Below are 14,524 nucleotides of genomic sequence, written 5' to 3'. Positions count from 1 at the left end.
GGGATGCAAACAGGTCTTCACACCTGTACAGCAAGCACTTGACTGACTTTGCCCTCATCCTGGCCCCTCCTGATTCTTTAGCGGATGTCTTTATTGGTCCATCATTAGCCTAGCAATTGGGCTTCTTCGAGGTCATTGTCCAGAAGGAACTGTTCATCTCCAGGTGGGTTGGCTTAGCTCACCCACCAGCATAGTTCTGCACTGACAGTTTTGCCTCAGCAAAATCAGACATGATGAAAACTGTGGACCCATAATGCACTGGAAACCAGCGAGAATGGCATGGTAAATCCTCCAATATCCAGGCTTTCCTGGACTTCTCAAGCTGCTGCTTTTTAAAAAAGATTTATTTATTTATTACGCATACAGTGTTCTGCCTGCATGTTTTGCCGGCAGGCCAGAAGAGGGCACCAGATCTCATTATAGATGGTTATGAGCCACCATGTGGTTGCTGGGAATTGAACTCAGAACCTTTGGAAGAGCAGCCAGTAGTACTCTTAACCACTGAGCCATCTCTCCAGCCCTCAAACTGCTTCTTAAAGACAGCCTTAGCTCACCCCATGGTTCCCACACCCATATGTACACACACAGTGAACACAGAGGCACACATATGCACACAAAGGCTCTGAGTGCAGGCTCACAAGGCCACGTGTATATTTGTACGTGCACATACTAGCATTCAAATACAGGCATATGCAAAAACGTGCACATCTGTATAGGGATACATTTATACATGCATGCCCACATCTACTAGCACACATACAACTAGCATCATGCTATACATAGAGCAGTGACACACGCAAACACACATATATATACATAAACACACAGAGAGAGACACACAGAGAGAGAGAGAGAGAGAGAGAGAGAGAGAGAGAGAGTGAGAGAGAGAGTAAAGAAGAAGGAGGAGGAGGAGGAGGAGGAGGAGGAGGAGGAGGAGGAGGAGGCATTCTCAGGCCCAGCAGGTTCAGCAGGCCCAGGCATGCACCTGGTCTGTCAAGAACAAATGACGAGGGGGAGGACTTGAAGGAAGGGGCCGGAGGCGGGGTGTGTGTGTGTGTGTGTGTGTGTGTGTGTGTGTGTGTGTGTGTAGACATATTTTTCTTTTCGTTCTCATTCAGCTTCTTTCCCTTGGCACAAAGTTGTGTTTTGGTTATCTTTTGTTGTCTATTTAGATCATTAAGACGTGGGCCTGGAACCAAATCCCTGGGTTTTACAAGTGGGAGGTAAGATTTCTTTTCTAGCAGAGTCTGCTGGAATAGAGTCAGAGAACTCGGGGGACCTCTTGGAAGGCTCGTGATCAGCACCCCTCCCCACCCCCACCCCGGGGCATCCTCCACGGGAATCTGCTGGCTGGAAGCTGTACACTTGCTTCGACCCTCCCGCTGGCCGAGCCGGGTCACCTGATTCCCCATCTCTGGTCCTCCCAGCTCACCGTTCCCTGTTCAGTTTTATCCCATGTGTCCTAGATGGAGAAACTGCAGCAGGTTAGAAGGATGTTCCCTAGAGGGAGGCGTGAGTGTCTGGATGTTCTAGCTTGCTCCAGGGTCCTTCCTGGGATTCCTAAACTTGAACCCATAGGGACCACCTGTGATCTGCCTTCAGTGTGGGTCTAGGGCTGACCTGACGTTTCCAGCCGCTCTAGCCTGTAGCTGAACCTGAAAGTCCCGCTGTGTTCCTTGGTTTCCACAAGGAAGGGTACATCTGTGTCTCAGCTCTCCTGCATAGCCCCTACCCCCTGACTGGGACAAGAAGGTGTTATGTCTTCCAGCTGGCCCCTTTCCTCTCAGCCTCTGGACATGCCCAGTGACACCTGCTTCTCTTTTCCTGAGTTGCTTTGAGCTGGGAGTGGTCAGCGGGACGGAGAAGACCTGATTTGCAAAACTGTTTGCTACTGGGGTGGGGGGCACTGGGCATGTCCCTCACCTCTTGGAACCTCCATTTCCTTGTAGGTACAAAGAGGAGGCAGGGTGTGTCCTCTTCCTGGTTGCCCATCAAAACCACAGCTGTGCCAAGAATCTAGCCCAGGTACCACCCCAGAGCTCTCATTTAATTGAACAGGCCAGGTGACCCCCTAAGTCTGGGGGCAGAGGAGATCACTACCAACCACTGTGTAGTCCAGGGGCCTGGTATACTCATTGGTGTCACAGTTAGGAGCAGGGCTTGGAGACAGAGCAAAAGGCTGCAAATGCCCCGGCGCTAATCTTATCTATCTATCTATCTATCTATCTATCTATCTATCTATCTATCTATCTATCTATTTATCTATCTATCTATTTACAGAGGCTTCCCTAGCTGTTCCATCCAAAACAACCCCTTTAGCATGTCTTATTTCCTCACTCTGCCTTTTAAAAATTCTCCTTAGCACCACACACACACACACACACACATGCACACACACACACACAAACACACAGAACACACATGCATGCTCAGTCTCTTGCAACATAGATTAAAACAAGTTAGACCAAGGTTATGTCTACACTGAACAACTATAGCCATTTCTGTTTGTCATCATTCCCTAAACTCAGTGTAACTACTGCTTACATCACAAATTTGGTGATACACGTATTTGATGATACGTAAGTAATGATATGCATTAGTTATTAAAATCATCGGGAGATGATTGAAAGAACATGAGACAATTGTGAAGGAAGTGTAAATTCTACTCCACTTCTGTAGGGCACCTCAGTTGCAGGAGAAATCTGCTGTGGGCTATCCTGGAACCATGCCCTATGGACAGTGAGTGTCAACTACACAGACCTTGCTTTAGTTACCATTAGTGTCTCCCGAAGAATGTGAATTCCATAGGCTGGAGGGCTGATTTTGTTCATTGCTGTTTCCACGGTAGCACGGTATCCACGCACCCCAGTATAACATTTGCTGAATGAATGAATAAGCCAGACACAAAAATCTGTCCTGAAGCTGTACAGGGAGACGGGGAGGTGGTGCCTGTGATGCCGGCACTCAGGATGCAGAGGCAGAAGATCAGTGCAAAGTCAAAATCAGCTTGGTCTTCGTGGGTGAGTTCCAGGACAGCCAGGGTGACACAGTGAGACCCTGTATCAACCAAACAAGATGAAACAGAAACAGTAAAAGATACAGGAAGAAATGAAGGCCAAGGCAGCCGTCCAAAAGCAGTGGCCGCTGGTCCCTCCACCGCTGACACACAGTGTGAGCGAGGAAGCAGTGGTTCCGGTTGCAGTAACCAGATTGGGGGACTGTACGTCACACAGCACGACCTAGCCAAAAATTGACCGAGATCTCTTCTAGCTTTGATGTAGTTGGATCTTAGCTCAGGAAACTATGAAAACTCAAGTCTGCAATTTTCTCTTATCTTTTTGGCACATTTCCTCACCTTGTGACACTTTCTTTCTTTCTTTCTTTCTTTCTTTCTTTCTTTCTTTCTTTTTGTTTTTTAAGATTTATTTATTATGTATACAGTGTTCTGTTTGCACATATCCCTGCAAGCCAGAAGAGGGCACCAGATCTCATTACAGATGCTTGTGAGCCACCATGTGGTTGCTGGGAATTGAACTCAGGACCTTTGGAAGAGCAAGCAGTGCTCTTAACCTCTGAGCCATCTCTCCAGCCCCCGACACTTTCTTAAAAACTCTTCTCCTGGACTTTTGCTTCCCGCCTGCATGTGTATTGTATGACTCTTCCTGGAGAGATATAAACAAACATTTGTTCACGCAGATATATCACGGACGACAGATTAAAGAAACCATCCTTCCCAAGTCTAGCTTAGGGAACCAGTGCAGTTACTAGTGTTGCCTCCAGGTGATTCAGACAGCTGTGTCACCCCAGCCTGGGTGACCGGGAAAGCTGCGCCACTGGGGCTCCCCACTGACTTGTGGCAAAGCCATAGAGCATCCTTTCCCAGCAATGGCTGATGTTTTCATAACCTTGGGGATGTGAAGAACTAGCCTGTCTCCATCTTAGTCTTACAAAAGGTTATGTAGCTACCTCTGGCTACCTTGTTATGACTACCAATTGTTTTTTTTTTTTTTTTTTTTTTTGATTTTTTGAGACAGGGTTTCTCTGTGTAGTTTTGTGCCTTTCCTGGAACTCGCTTTGGAGACCAGGCTGGCCTCGAACTCACTGAGATCCACCTGCCTCTGCCTCCCAAGTGCTGGGACTAAAGGCGTGCGCCACCACCGCCCGGCTGACTACCAATTGTTATGACTACCTTGTTATGACTACCGATTGTTATGACTACCTTGTTATGTCCACCCTGCAACTATGTCTTTGTTTCAGGGGCCCGAGTAGGACTAACTTGCTATACTTATGTTCTGATCCTGTAATCCCACCTATTTTGCCCACCAAATCCCTCATTTGGAAACCTCCCTAACCTGAGCTCTATAAAAACCACATCCAAGGCTGACCTCTCAAACCCTGCCTTAGGAGGAGACAGCTCATGTACATGAATAAAAAAGCTTGCTTTATTAATTTGGCCATGATGGTTTGGGTCAGTGGTCTTTCTCTTCTCATCTTAGGGATTAACAGATGTCCTTATGGATTTTGCAATTTTCCAGAGGCATTGAAGCTCCCTCAGGTTCTTAAGTCTCTTCCCTCCACCCAGGGGTGTGTTGCACTTCAGAGGAAATAGTCGCACAGCATAACTTAAAGACGAGCCGTAAGAACAGACCTGTGCATCACAGAACTCAGGCAGTAGAGGCCAGAAGATCAGGAGTCCAAAACCAGCTTCAGTTACATAATGAGTTCAAGGCCAGCCTTGGCTACAGGAGATAGTGTCTCAAAACAAACAAAAGAGATTGGTTTGTTTTTCCAGACAGGGTTTCTCTGTGTAGCCCTGGCTGTCCTAGAATTCTCTCTGTAGACCAGGCTAGTCTCAAACTCAGAGATCCGCCTGCCTCTGCCCCCTGAGTATTGGGATTAAAAGTGTGTGCCACCACCACCCAGCCAAAAGAAACGTTTTTGTTTGCCCAAATCCACTCTCTGAATTCCTAAACACACTGTGTAGAATCCACAGCACCCAATGGTTGTAAGTTTCTGTTTCTCGGCCCCAGAAGACCCTCTCAGTAAATGCTGACAGCTTTCCTATCCCACAGAGTTGCCTGGAGGAAATAGTATGCTCTTGCCTCCTGGAAACTTTAGATATTGATTATACTTGGGGTAGGAAGAGTCAACCGTGATAAACCATCATTGACTTCACACATGAACCCTTCCTGTCTTAGGCAAAGGCCTCTCTCCTTCTTCCTGAGTGAGGCCGGATAATTCCTGAAATTGATGGATGCATCTAGGAGCAGAATAGCTCTGCCACAACAGAACCTTTTATCTGGCTTACAGGCAGCTAAAAACATCCTGACCCAACCTTTTCAGATGCCCTTCTGGGGACTAATGTTCCCAAACATCATCCCGAGAGAGGCAGAAGTAAAGAAGAGCCATGGTGTGTAGTTAAAAACAGAAAGTGCATCTCAGGATTCAAGCACCCTGGGTGTCTGGGCCCTGGGACAAAGCAGGCTAGCACTTGAATGCTGAGCACAGGGACCACTTAGGGGGCAGAGACAGGTGGATCTCTGTGATTCAAGGCCAGCCTGGTTTACACAGCAAGCTCCAGGATAGCCAGGACTACATAGAGAGACCCTGCCAAAAAGAAGGGGAGGAGGGAATGATACACCTGAGGAACAACACTTAAGGCTGTCCGCTGGCCTCCACATGTGCAAAATACACTTACTTGTATACATGTGAGTACACATACACACACACAGTATTGTACAAAGGAACCTTCGGGCAGTGTGTAAGGTTTATAGGTGACATGAGTGACTCATGGTTAGACTTGAGTACTATTCCCCCACATATCTCATCGTGAATCTACAAATATTTTGTTTAAGTAGTAAGCATTTCATGTAAGGAAATAATAGCTTTATAGGAAAGATCAACCAGAGATGTGGCATACTGGAGGTTCAGGGCCTCTTCCAGGGAGAGATGGTAGAATAGAGTGTGCACCAGGGCAGGGACATGTGGGTAGGGGGCAGGGTAAGTTAAAGTGGAGGCTGTTGCTGCTGGATTATCTGTAGTCAGCAGGAAGGTAAGGAGGCCTGCGTGCAGGAAGGCATGAGGTGAGAGAGGTAATCCAGACTGCAGTTACCTGCACTTGAGGAATTTCGGAGGGTGCTCCCAGGACCAACCTAGCCTCACCTGGCCAAGGACAGGGGTGGTGCTCTGAGATCACTCTAAGACCATCTCCCAAGAGCATCATGCCCCTGTGAGCATGTCCATTATTGCAATCCCAGTGCTGGTTCTGGCACATGGTAGGTTCAGCAGGTATTTGCTGGAAGTGGAATTGAATTAATCTGAATGTAAGGTATGGAAAAGATTTCCAGTCCCTGCCTCCCAAACTCTTAGACCAGTGGTTCTCAACCTTCCTAAGGCTGCGACCCTTTAATACAGTTCCTCATGTTGTGGTGACCCCCAACCATAAAATTACTTTTGTTGCTACTTCATAACTGTAATTTTGCTACTGCTATGAATTGCAATGCAAATTCTGATATGCAACCCTCAAATGGGGTCATGACCCACAGGTTGAGAACCCCTGCCCTCAACTCTCCTGATGGATGCTGCCCCATAGACTTTGAGATTCCCACCAGCTCCTGGGTTCCTGGGTCTGGTGGAGGTCTCAGATGGACCTCTGGCAACACCTAGACTCTTCCACAGAAAGGCCCCTGGAGTTAGAAACGGCAAGCTCTCAGTGGCCAGCTAGGACAAGAGTAAGATCTAGTCCACTGTGTGTCAGACCAGGACATGGGTAGAGTGAGATCTGGATGCTCATCTGCTCACTGCAGCTTTCAGGACCCCTGGAGACAGTTCTGTCTCTCTCCTGGCTGGTTGGCCCCAGGCGCGTTCTTTACCTCTCTGGGCGTCGTTTCCTTACCTACTGTTGCTAGTGAGTGACAGCCCTTTGAGCTGAGAAACTGCCATCTTGGGGGCATTCAGCTGTGCCCCCTTGCCCAAGATCATTCCAACCAGGCTTGGCGATAGTTTACACCTCCCCTGGCCCCACCACACCCAACTGCTCCCTACTGACTGACAGCTCTGTGGCCTTGGGGAAGGGTTAGAATACATAAGAAGAAATAGACCAGATAGGAATATATTGGTGGAGGTTTATATTAGTGGATAGCTGGGTGGACATGGGTAGAGGGGCAAGGTGGGTGGGAAGAAGGATGCATGGATCAACAGGCAGATAGAGAGATGGATGGACAGAAGGCTAGGTAGTGCTGGGTGGGGGTGTCTTTCCCCTTGAACTGAGGCTGCAAGTTGACAGTGATAGCCGCAGGACTTCTAGGGACATTCACAAGGTTGGGAAGAGAGATGGGGCCTCAAACTCACAGAGATCCACCTACCTCTGCTTCCAGAGTGCTGCGATTAAAGATGTGCACCACCACCACAATAGAAAAGTAACTAAGACACAGTACAAGGTCAGGACTCTTTGTGTTTTCTGGTGGCTGTGATAGGATCCCGGTGGCAAGAAACAGGGACATCTGCCATGTGTGTACCTGGTACAGCACCAGCCCAGATTCAGTAGTCCCTGTATGGGTGGCTGCCATTGTCATCTAGCTCCCAGACAAACAGGCAGAGGCTTGGGGAAAGGGTGTGCTCAAAATTCCACTGGAAAGCTGGGCCTGCATTGTGTACAGATTGTTAAGTGGCCCTTTCCCCAATAGAGTCTAAATTTATTTACTTATTATTATGTCTATGTATGACTGCGGGCACATATTTTTACTCAACAGACTCTATGTTGAGCCATCACTGAAACAATGGTTTTGAGGAAGCAGGAGGGAAAGGTGCATGTAATAAGTCCTGGGTCTGCCCAGGGCAGGGACAGTGTCCTGGGTACGCACATCACCCCAGCCATGCCAGCGTGGCACTCGTGCCTGGGGGAGGGGCAGCCCAGAGACTTTCTGGAAAGACACAGACTTGGGGCAGCATTTGGCCATAAAAATGTGTCATGGATGCTGGGCCTGCAGGTCCCCCAGCTCCCTATGACCGGGCGGTGCTTAACCCAAAGACACACCAGTCTCTCCATTTTTTTTTTTTTTTTTTTTTTGAGACAGGGTCTCTCTACATAGTTTTGGCTGTCCTGGAACTTACTACATAGACCAGGCTGGCCTTGAACTCACAGAGATCTGCCTGCCTCTGCCTCCTGAGTGCTGGGATTAAAGGCCAGCACAAGGCAATCTCTCCATTTCTTTTACCTAGTTTTTAGGGTCCTAGGTTTTTTACCTCTTCTGTAATGCCCTGGGAATCCCTCTCTCTGGCATGAGTAGCAGTGGGAGGAACCTGAGATTCAGACAGGGAAGCAGCTGCTGGGTAAGACACTTAGCCCAACTGAGAGGGGAGCTGGGAAGGGGAGAGGAGGGGAGGGGAGGGGAGAGGAGGGGAAGGAAGGGCAGAGGAGAAGAGGGGAAGGGAGAGGAGAGGAAAGGAGAGGAGGGGAGAGGAGAGGAGGGGAAGGGAGAGGAGAGGAGGGGAGGGGAGAGGAGGGAGAGGAGAGGAGGGGAGGGGGAGGAGAGGAGGGGAGGGGGGAGGGGAGGAGAGGAGGCATGGAGTTGGGAAGCTTGTGTAGAGATGCAGCTCAGAGCCACAGTGCTTGCTCAGCAGGGATGAGACCTTGGGTTCAATTCCTAGGATGCCAAACGATAAAAATAAAATACTCATAATAAAAGAAAATATACTTTTTTTTTTTTTGGTTTGTTTTTCAAGACAAGACTTCTCTGTGTAGCCCTGGCTGTCCTGGAACTCTCTCTGTAGACCAGGCTGGCCTTGAACTCACAGAGATCCGCCTGTTTCTGCCTCCCAAGTGCTGGGATTAAAGACATGCTCCACCATTGCCTGGCAAGAAAATTTTTAAAATTTTTATAAAGCTGGGTGAATTAAGAAACTTGGGAGAAAGTCAGGAACTAGGAACAGGGACCTTCGGTGCTCAGCCTCTGTAGCTAGTCCCAGCTGTCAGATGTATAGTAAGGGTTCCCATTGTGAGTTACTTGGGAAGAGGGGGTCCCCTTGCTCCACTTGACATCAGGACAAAAGCTGAGACAGCCCCTAACATGAGCTTTGTTTTGAGATCCCTCCCTCATTCAGTATTTTAGGCCTTTTATTTTGTTTGTTTTCGTTTTTTGAGACAGGGTCTCACTATGTAGACTGTCCTGGAACTCCCTATGTAGATCAGGCTGGCCTCAAACTCCTAGAGACCTGCCTGCTTCTGAGTGCTGGGATTAAGGGCATGAGCCAGCACACCTGGCTAAGACTTTTGTTTCCAAGGGTGGTGGAGCACGGATGGGGAACAGGGAAACTGGAAAGTGGGTATCTTGGTTTCTACAAGGTAATACACATGATCAGATATATAGGAGCATACCCAGAATCCTGAACACTTTCCCCCAGCTCTCACGGAGAGCAATCCGCCAGGAAAGGAAACTGAGGGTGTGAGGGGATGGACCCCCAGAGCAGTCCAGGACTTTGCTTTTTCTTTCTGGCCTTCAGGGGCCCTGTTAGTCCCCAAAGTCGGGGTCTCATGTCAGCCTAGGGTTGGCTGTCTTCTTTACCCCTCCCTGCCTCCCCACAGCTGGGTGGGGTCCCTGGGCTTGGCTGAGGCCCTTGTGGCCACAGTGTGAGGGCCGGGCAGGCGGGGGACCGCGTCGGCGTTTTTAAAAATAAACCGACCGCAGGGAAGCCACCGGAGCCGGAGCCGAGCAGGGCCGAGCTGGGCAGAGGGGGAGGGGGCAGCAGCTAAGGGGGAGGAGGAGGGAGGAATGGCCTGGTCGAGGTTTTCTGGGGCCCATCGCCATGGTGGGCTTTTCTTAGGTGGGAAGCGTGTGCCTCCCTCCTCCTCCTCCTCCTCCTCCGGCTTCCTTCTCCCGTCTTTTCCTGTGTTTTCCTTAGCTCTCCTGGCCCAGGATCTCTTTTCACCTCTCCTTTGTTTATTCTGGTTTACTAGCTCTCCCACCCTTTTGTTTTTAAACTCTCCTGTCCATTTCTGTCTCTTAATGCAGACATCTCCCTCTGTGGGCCCCCCTCTCCGTCCCTATGGAGCTTGGCATGGCACAGTGTCCTTTGTGCCCCTTGTTTATGCATCTCCATGTGTCTCTGAGCTCCCATGCTGCCACCCCTCAGTCATGCTGGGATTTCACTCCTGCCCACCAGCTCTCCGGCCTCCTCTCTGCTTGGGCCATTCCCTTTCTGGGAAAGCCCAGGGGTTTACTGTTGGACAATAAGCAACCGTTTATTTGGGTGGCTTTTGATGGCTCATATTTGGGAGTCCATAGGGTTCTCAGACCTCAGAAAGAGAGAGCTGGGGTGCAGGAAGAGGTCGTGATCGCAAACTCCTTCGTTGAAACCTTGAGACACTAGCCTCACCTATAGGACTTGGCATCGAATCTCACACACATACATACTGAACCAGGAGCCGCTAGGCAGGTCTGAGAACCCTGGATTCTTGCCTTTGTAAGTTTTATTAGAAAGACACCAGACTATTACACAATTGACTCTTTCTTTCTTTCTCTCTCTCTCTCTCCCCCTTCTTTCCTTCCTCCCTCCTTCTCTCCCTCCCTTCCTTCCTTCCTTCCTCCCTCCTTCCCTCACTTCCTTCCTTCCTCCCTCCCTCCTTTCCTCTCTCCCTCCCTCCCTTCCGTTCTTTCTTCCTTTCCTATTTTTTTTCCTGAGACAGGGTTTCTCTATAGCTCTTGCTATCCTATCCTGGGTCTCACTCTATAGACCAGGCTGGCTTTGAACTCAGAGATCTGCCTGCCTCTGCCTCCTGAGTGCTGTGTTTAAAGGCAAGTGCCACCACAACTAGTACTTTTTTTTTTTAAATTTTATGTGTATAGGTGTTTTGCCTGCATGGATGCATGTGCTCCACAGTGTTCCTGGTGTCTGTGGAACCCGAAGAGGGTGTTGGAACTGCCATGTGGGTGCTGGGAACCTAACCCCAGTTCTCTGGAAGAACAATAAGGACAACTTGTGGGAGTTCTCTCCTTCTACTGCGTGGGTTCTGGGGGTTGAACTTGGGTCACCAGGCTTGGTAATAAATGCCCTTACCCACTGAACCACCTCACTGGCCCCACGTGGTCAAGCCTTTGAAGGATGTCTTTTATTTTCTCTCTGTCTGTCTGTCTGTCTGTCTCTCTCTCTCTTTTTTTTTTTTGATAAGGCAATTTGATTGAACCCAGGACCTTGTACATACTAGCCAAGGATGCTGGAGTGCATTTCTTACCAAGAGGTTCTGAGTCTGACCTAAGGAGGGGTATCATGCGCTCCCGAGGCACAATCGTCATGAGGGTGGCCAGATTGGTCACAGCAGATTGGTAGGCATTGAGGAGATAACCCTGATTTTTGTTTGTTTGTTTTTCAAGAAAAGGTTTCTCCGTGTAGCCTTGGCTGTCTTGGAACTCTTTCTGTAGACTAGACTGATCTCGAACTCACAGAGATGCGCCTGCCTCTGCCTCCCAAGTGCTGGGATTAAAGGCGTGCGCCACCACCTGGCTACCTCTGTGTTTCTTTTTTCTTTCTTTTTTTTTTTTTTTTTTTGAGACAGGGTTTCTCTGTGTAGCTTTGGAGCCTGTCCTGGAACTCACTCTGTAGCCCAGGCTGGCCTCTACCTCTGTGTCTGTAAAAGACCTTCCTCAGCCCACTTTCATGTCTTCTTCCATTCGCTGCACTTGAATGGTACGGTGCAGACTAACCCCATGTCCCTAGAGGAGTAAGGCTGTGACCCAGCTCCGTCTTGGAGAGTCCTGAGGACTTTGGACTCTTCCATCGCCCAGAGGAATACTAGCTAGGACCAAGAAGCAGGAGCTGCCCAATGCCTGTTTGAAAGACGTTCTTGCTTCACCACAGTCTCGGCTTGGCTGCAGCCCTGTTCCCTCTCAATGTCCCAGTGTCTCTGCTGTCCTTTCCTCCAGCTTCCCAGCTCCAAAGTCCATGCCAAGAGATTCCTTACCAGGGACATGTGGACTTGACCTCAAGGAGATGAGGCGCGGCTCTTTAGTCGGGGGCTGAAGCAGAAACAGGAAACGGAATTGAGGAATTGAGGTGAAGCCGGGAAAATCTGGATTGGGGTCAAATGTGGTCCCAGTACTGTTGCCTCTCTCTGCGCCCCCCTACTGCTTTCTGTGGAGAGGGTATGGGAGGTGTCCCTGCTGTGCTGACCCGGCTCATTTCAAAGATTCCTGGGCTCAAGTGACCCTCCTGCCTCAGCGTCCTGAGGAGCTAGCCTTTTTTGTTTGCTTTGGTTTTGGTTTTTCGAGACAGGGTCTCTCTACATAGCCTTGGCTGTCCTGGAACTTACTGTGTAGACCAGGGTATCCTCAAATGCATACAGATCCTCCTGCCTCTGCTTACAGAGTTCAAGCCTAAAGGTATGCGCCGCCACACCTGGCCTGTTTGCTTTTGAGACAGGGTCTATGTAGCCTATTCTAGCCTGGAATTGCTATGTAGCTGAGCCTCTGATTTTTCTTACCTACACCTCCTAAGTTCTAGGATTATGGTGTGAGCTACCACATTCAGACCATGGTCCTCTTTGAGGGGCATCTTTTTTGAGTCCCTGTCCATGGCTTGGCTTCTGTCTGCTTCAAATCCACTTTTCTAGGTCAGGACAAACCAGCCAGCTCTTCCTCAGACACTGGCACACCGTTACTGACTCCACAGGGGGCTCTTCCGGTCTGCTGGACTAGAGCATGGGGTTCGGGCCTCTCCTGTCCCTTCCTGACTCAGCCTTAGTTCTGCCCTGGCACATTGCTCTTCCCTCTGTTTCATCTCTCTCTTTCACCTAGCCTCCGTGCGTGCTCTGTTCTCCGTGTCTGTGGGTCTCAGTCCGGTACTGCGCCCTTCACTCCTCACACGTCCTCCCCTCTCTCTCCAGGAAGAAGCTCACTATGGCTCCAGTCCCCTGGCCATGCTGACGGCGGCTTGCAGTAAGTTTGGCGGCTCCAGCCCTCTGCGGGACTCAGCGGCACTGGGAAAAGGAAGCACAAAGAAGCCATACTCTGACCTTTCAGCCCCCAAAGCCATGGGGGATGCCTACCCAGCTCCCTTTTCCAGCACCAACGGCCTCCTCTCACCGGCAGGCAGCCCTCCAGCCCCAGCCTCTGGCTATGCCAATGACTATCCACCCTTTCCCCACTCATTTCCTGGGCCCACTGGCGCCCAGGACCCTGGGTTACTGGTACCCAAGGGGCACGGCTCTTCCGACTGCCTGCCTAGTGTCTACACCTCTCTGGACATGGCACACCCCTATGGCTCCTGGTACAAGGCAGGCATCCATGCAGGTATCTCACCAGGTCCAGGCAACACACCTACTCCTTGGTGGGACATGCACCCTGGGGGTAACTGGCTAGGTGGAGGGCAGGGCCAGGGTGATGGGCTGCAAAGGGACACTGTCCGCAGGCCCTACTCAGCCTCCACTGAACCCCCAGCTGCCTACGTACCCATCTGACTTTGCCCCACTTAATCCAGCACCCTACCCAGCGCCCCACCTCCTGCAACCAGGGCCCCAGCATGTCCTACCCCAAGATGTCTACAAGCCCAAGGCAGTTGGCAATAGTGGGCAGTTGGAGGGAAGTGGTGCAGGCGAGCCCCCCCGGGGTGCGGGCACCGGGGGCAGCGGTGGATATGCCGGCAGTGGGGCAGGGCGTTCCACTTGCGACTGCCCCAATTGTCAGGAGCTAGAGCGGCTCGGGGCAGCAGCGGCTGGGCTGCGGAAGAAGCCCATTCACAGCTGCCACATCCCTGGTTGCGGCAAGGTGTACGGCAAGGCTTCACATCTGAAAGCCCACCTGCGCTGGCACACTGGCGAGAGGCCGTTCGTCTGCAACTGGCTTTTCTGCGGCAAGAGGTTCACCCGCTCGGACGAGCTAGAGCGCCATGTGCGCACTCACACCCGGGAGAAGAAGTTCACCTGCCTGCTCTGCTCCAAGCGCTTTACCAGGAGCGATCACTTGAGCAAACACCAGCGCACCCACGGGGAGCCAGGCCCGGGGCCGCCCCCAAGTGGCCCTAAGGAGCTGGGGGAGGGCCGTAGCGTCGGTGAAGAAGAAGGCAGTCAGCCTCCCCGATCTTCCACCTCGCCTGCACCCCCAGAAAAAGCCCCTGGAGGCAGCCCGGAGCAGAGCAACCTGCTAGAGATCTGAGCTGGGTAGAGGAAGATCTCCAGCTCCAGGTCCTCTTGGTGTGGGGGACCACTGCTGCCCCCCCCGCTCTTTCCTATGCATGCTATACTTTGGGGCTCTCTGCCTTCCCCTAGACCTTCCTGGGTTGTCTCCTTAGCTCGCTTCCCTTTGCCGCGAGGCTTAGGCAAACTCCTCTCAAGCCCTTGCTTGTGTCTAGTCCTGTGCTCTGGCTTCCTGAACTTTTCCCTCCCTGCCCGCCTCACAGCTTCTCTTACTTTCCTCCCGTTTCCCGTCACTCTTCTTTTCTGCTTCCCAACCCTGTTTGCCACCCCCACCCCACCCCGCAGCTTCAGGCTGTTCCAGACTTCCCCTGGGCTTTCCAGTCCCTTGAGCCTTTTTTT

The 14,524-nt window shown here is 50.8% G+C and overlaps 1 protein-coding gene across 1 annotated transcript; it reads left to right on the top strand.

Moving 5' to 3' along the window:
- Positions 1–12,877: 12,877 nt before the first annotated feature.
- Positions 12,878–14,524, top strand: LOC131897000 (transcription factor Sp7-like). Its single transcript, XM_059247850.1, is given in 2 exon segments — positions 12,878–13,384; positions 13,386–14,524. Coding segments are annotated over 2 exon segments (1,233 nt in total). The 5' UTR covers positions 12,878–12,910; the 3' UTR covers positions 14,145–14,524.

This window comes from Peromyscus eremicus, chromosome 20 (genome assembly GCF_949786415.1).
Source record: "Peromyscus eremicus chromosome 20, PerEre_H2_v1, whole genome shotgun sequence".
NCBI classification, from domain to species: domain Eukaryota; kingdom Metazoa; phylum Chordata; class Mammalia; order Rodentia; family Cricetidae; genus Peromyscus; species Peromyscus eremicus.
The sequence above is the reverse complement of the archived record's forward strand: the minus strand, read 5'-3'. Positions and strand labels throughout refer to the sequence as shown.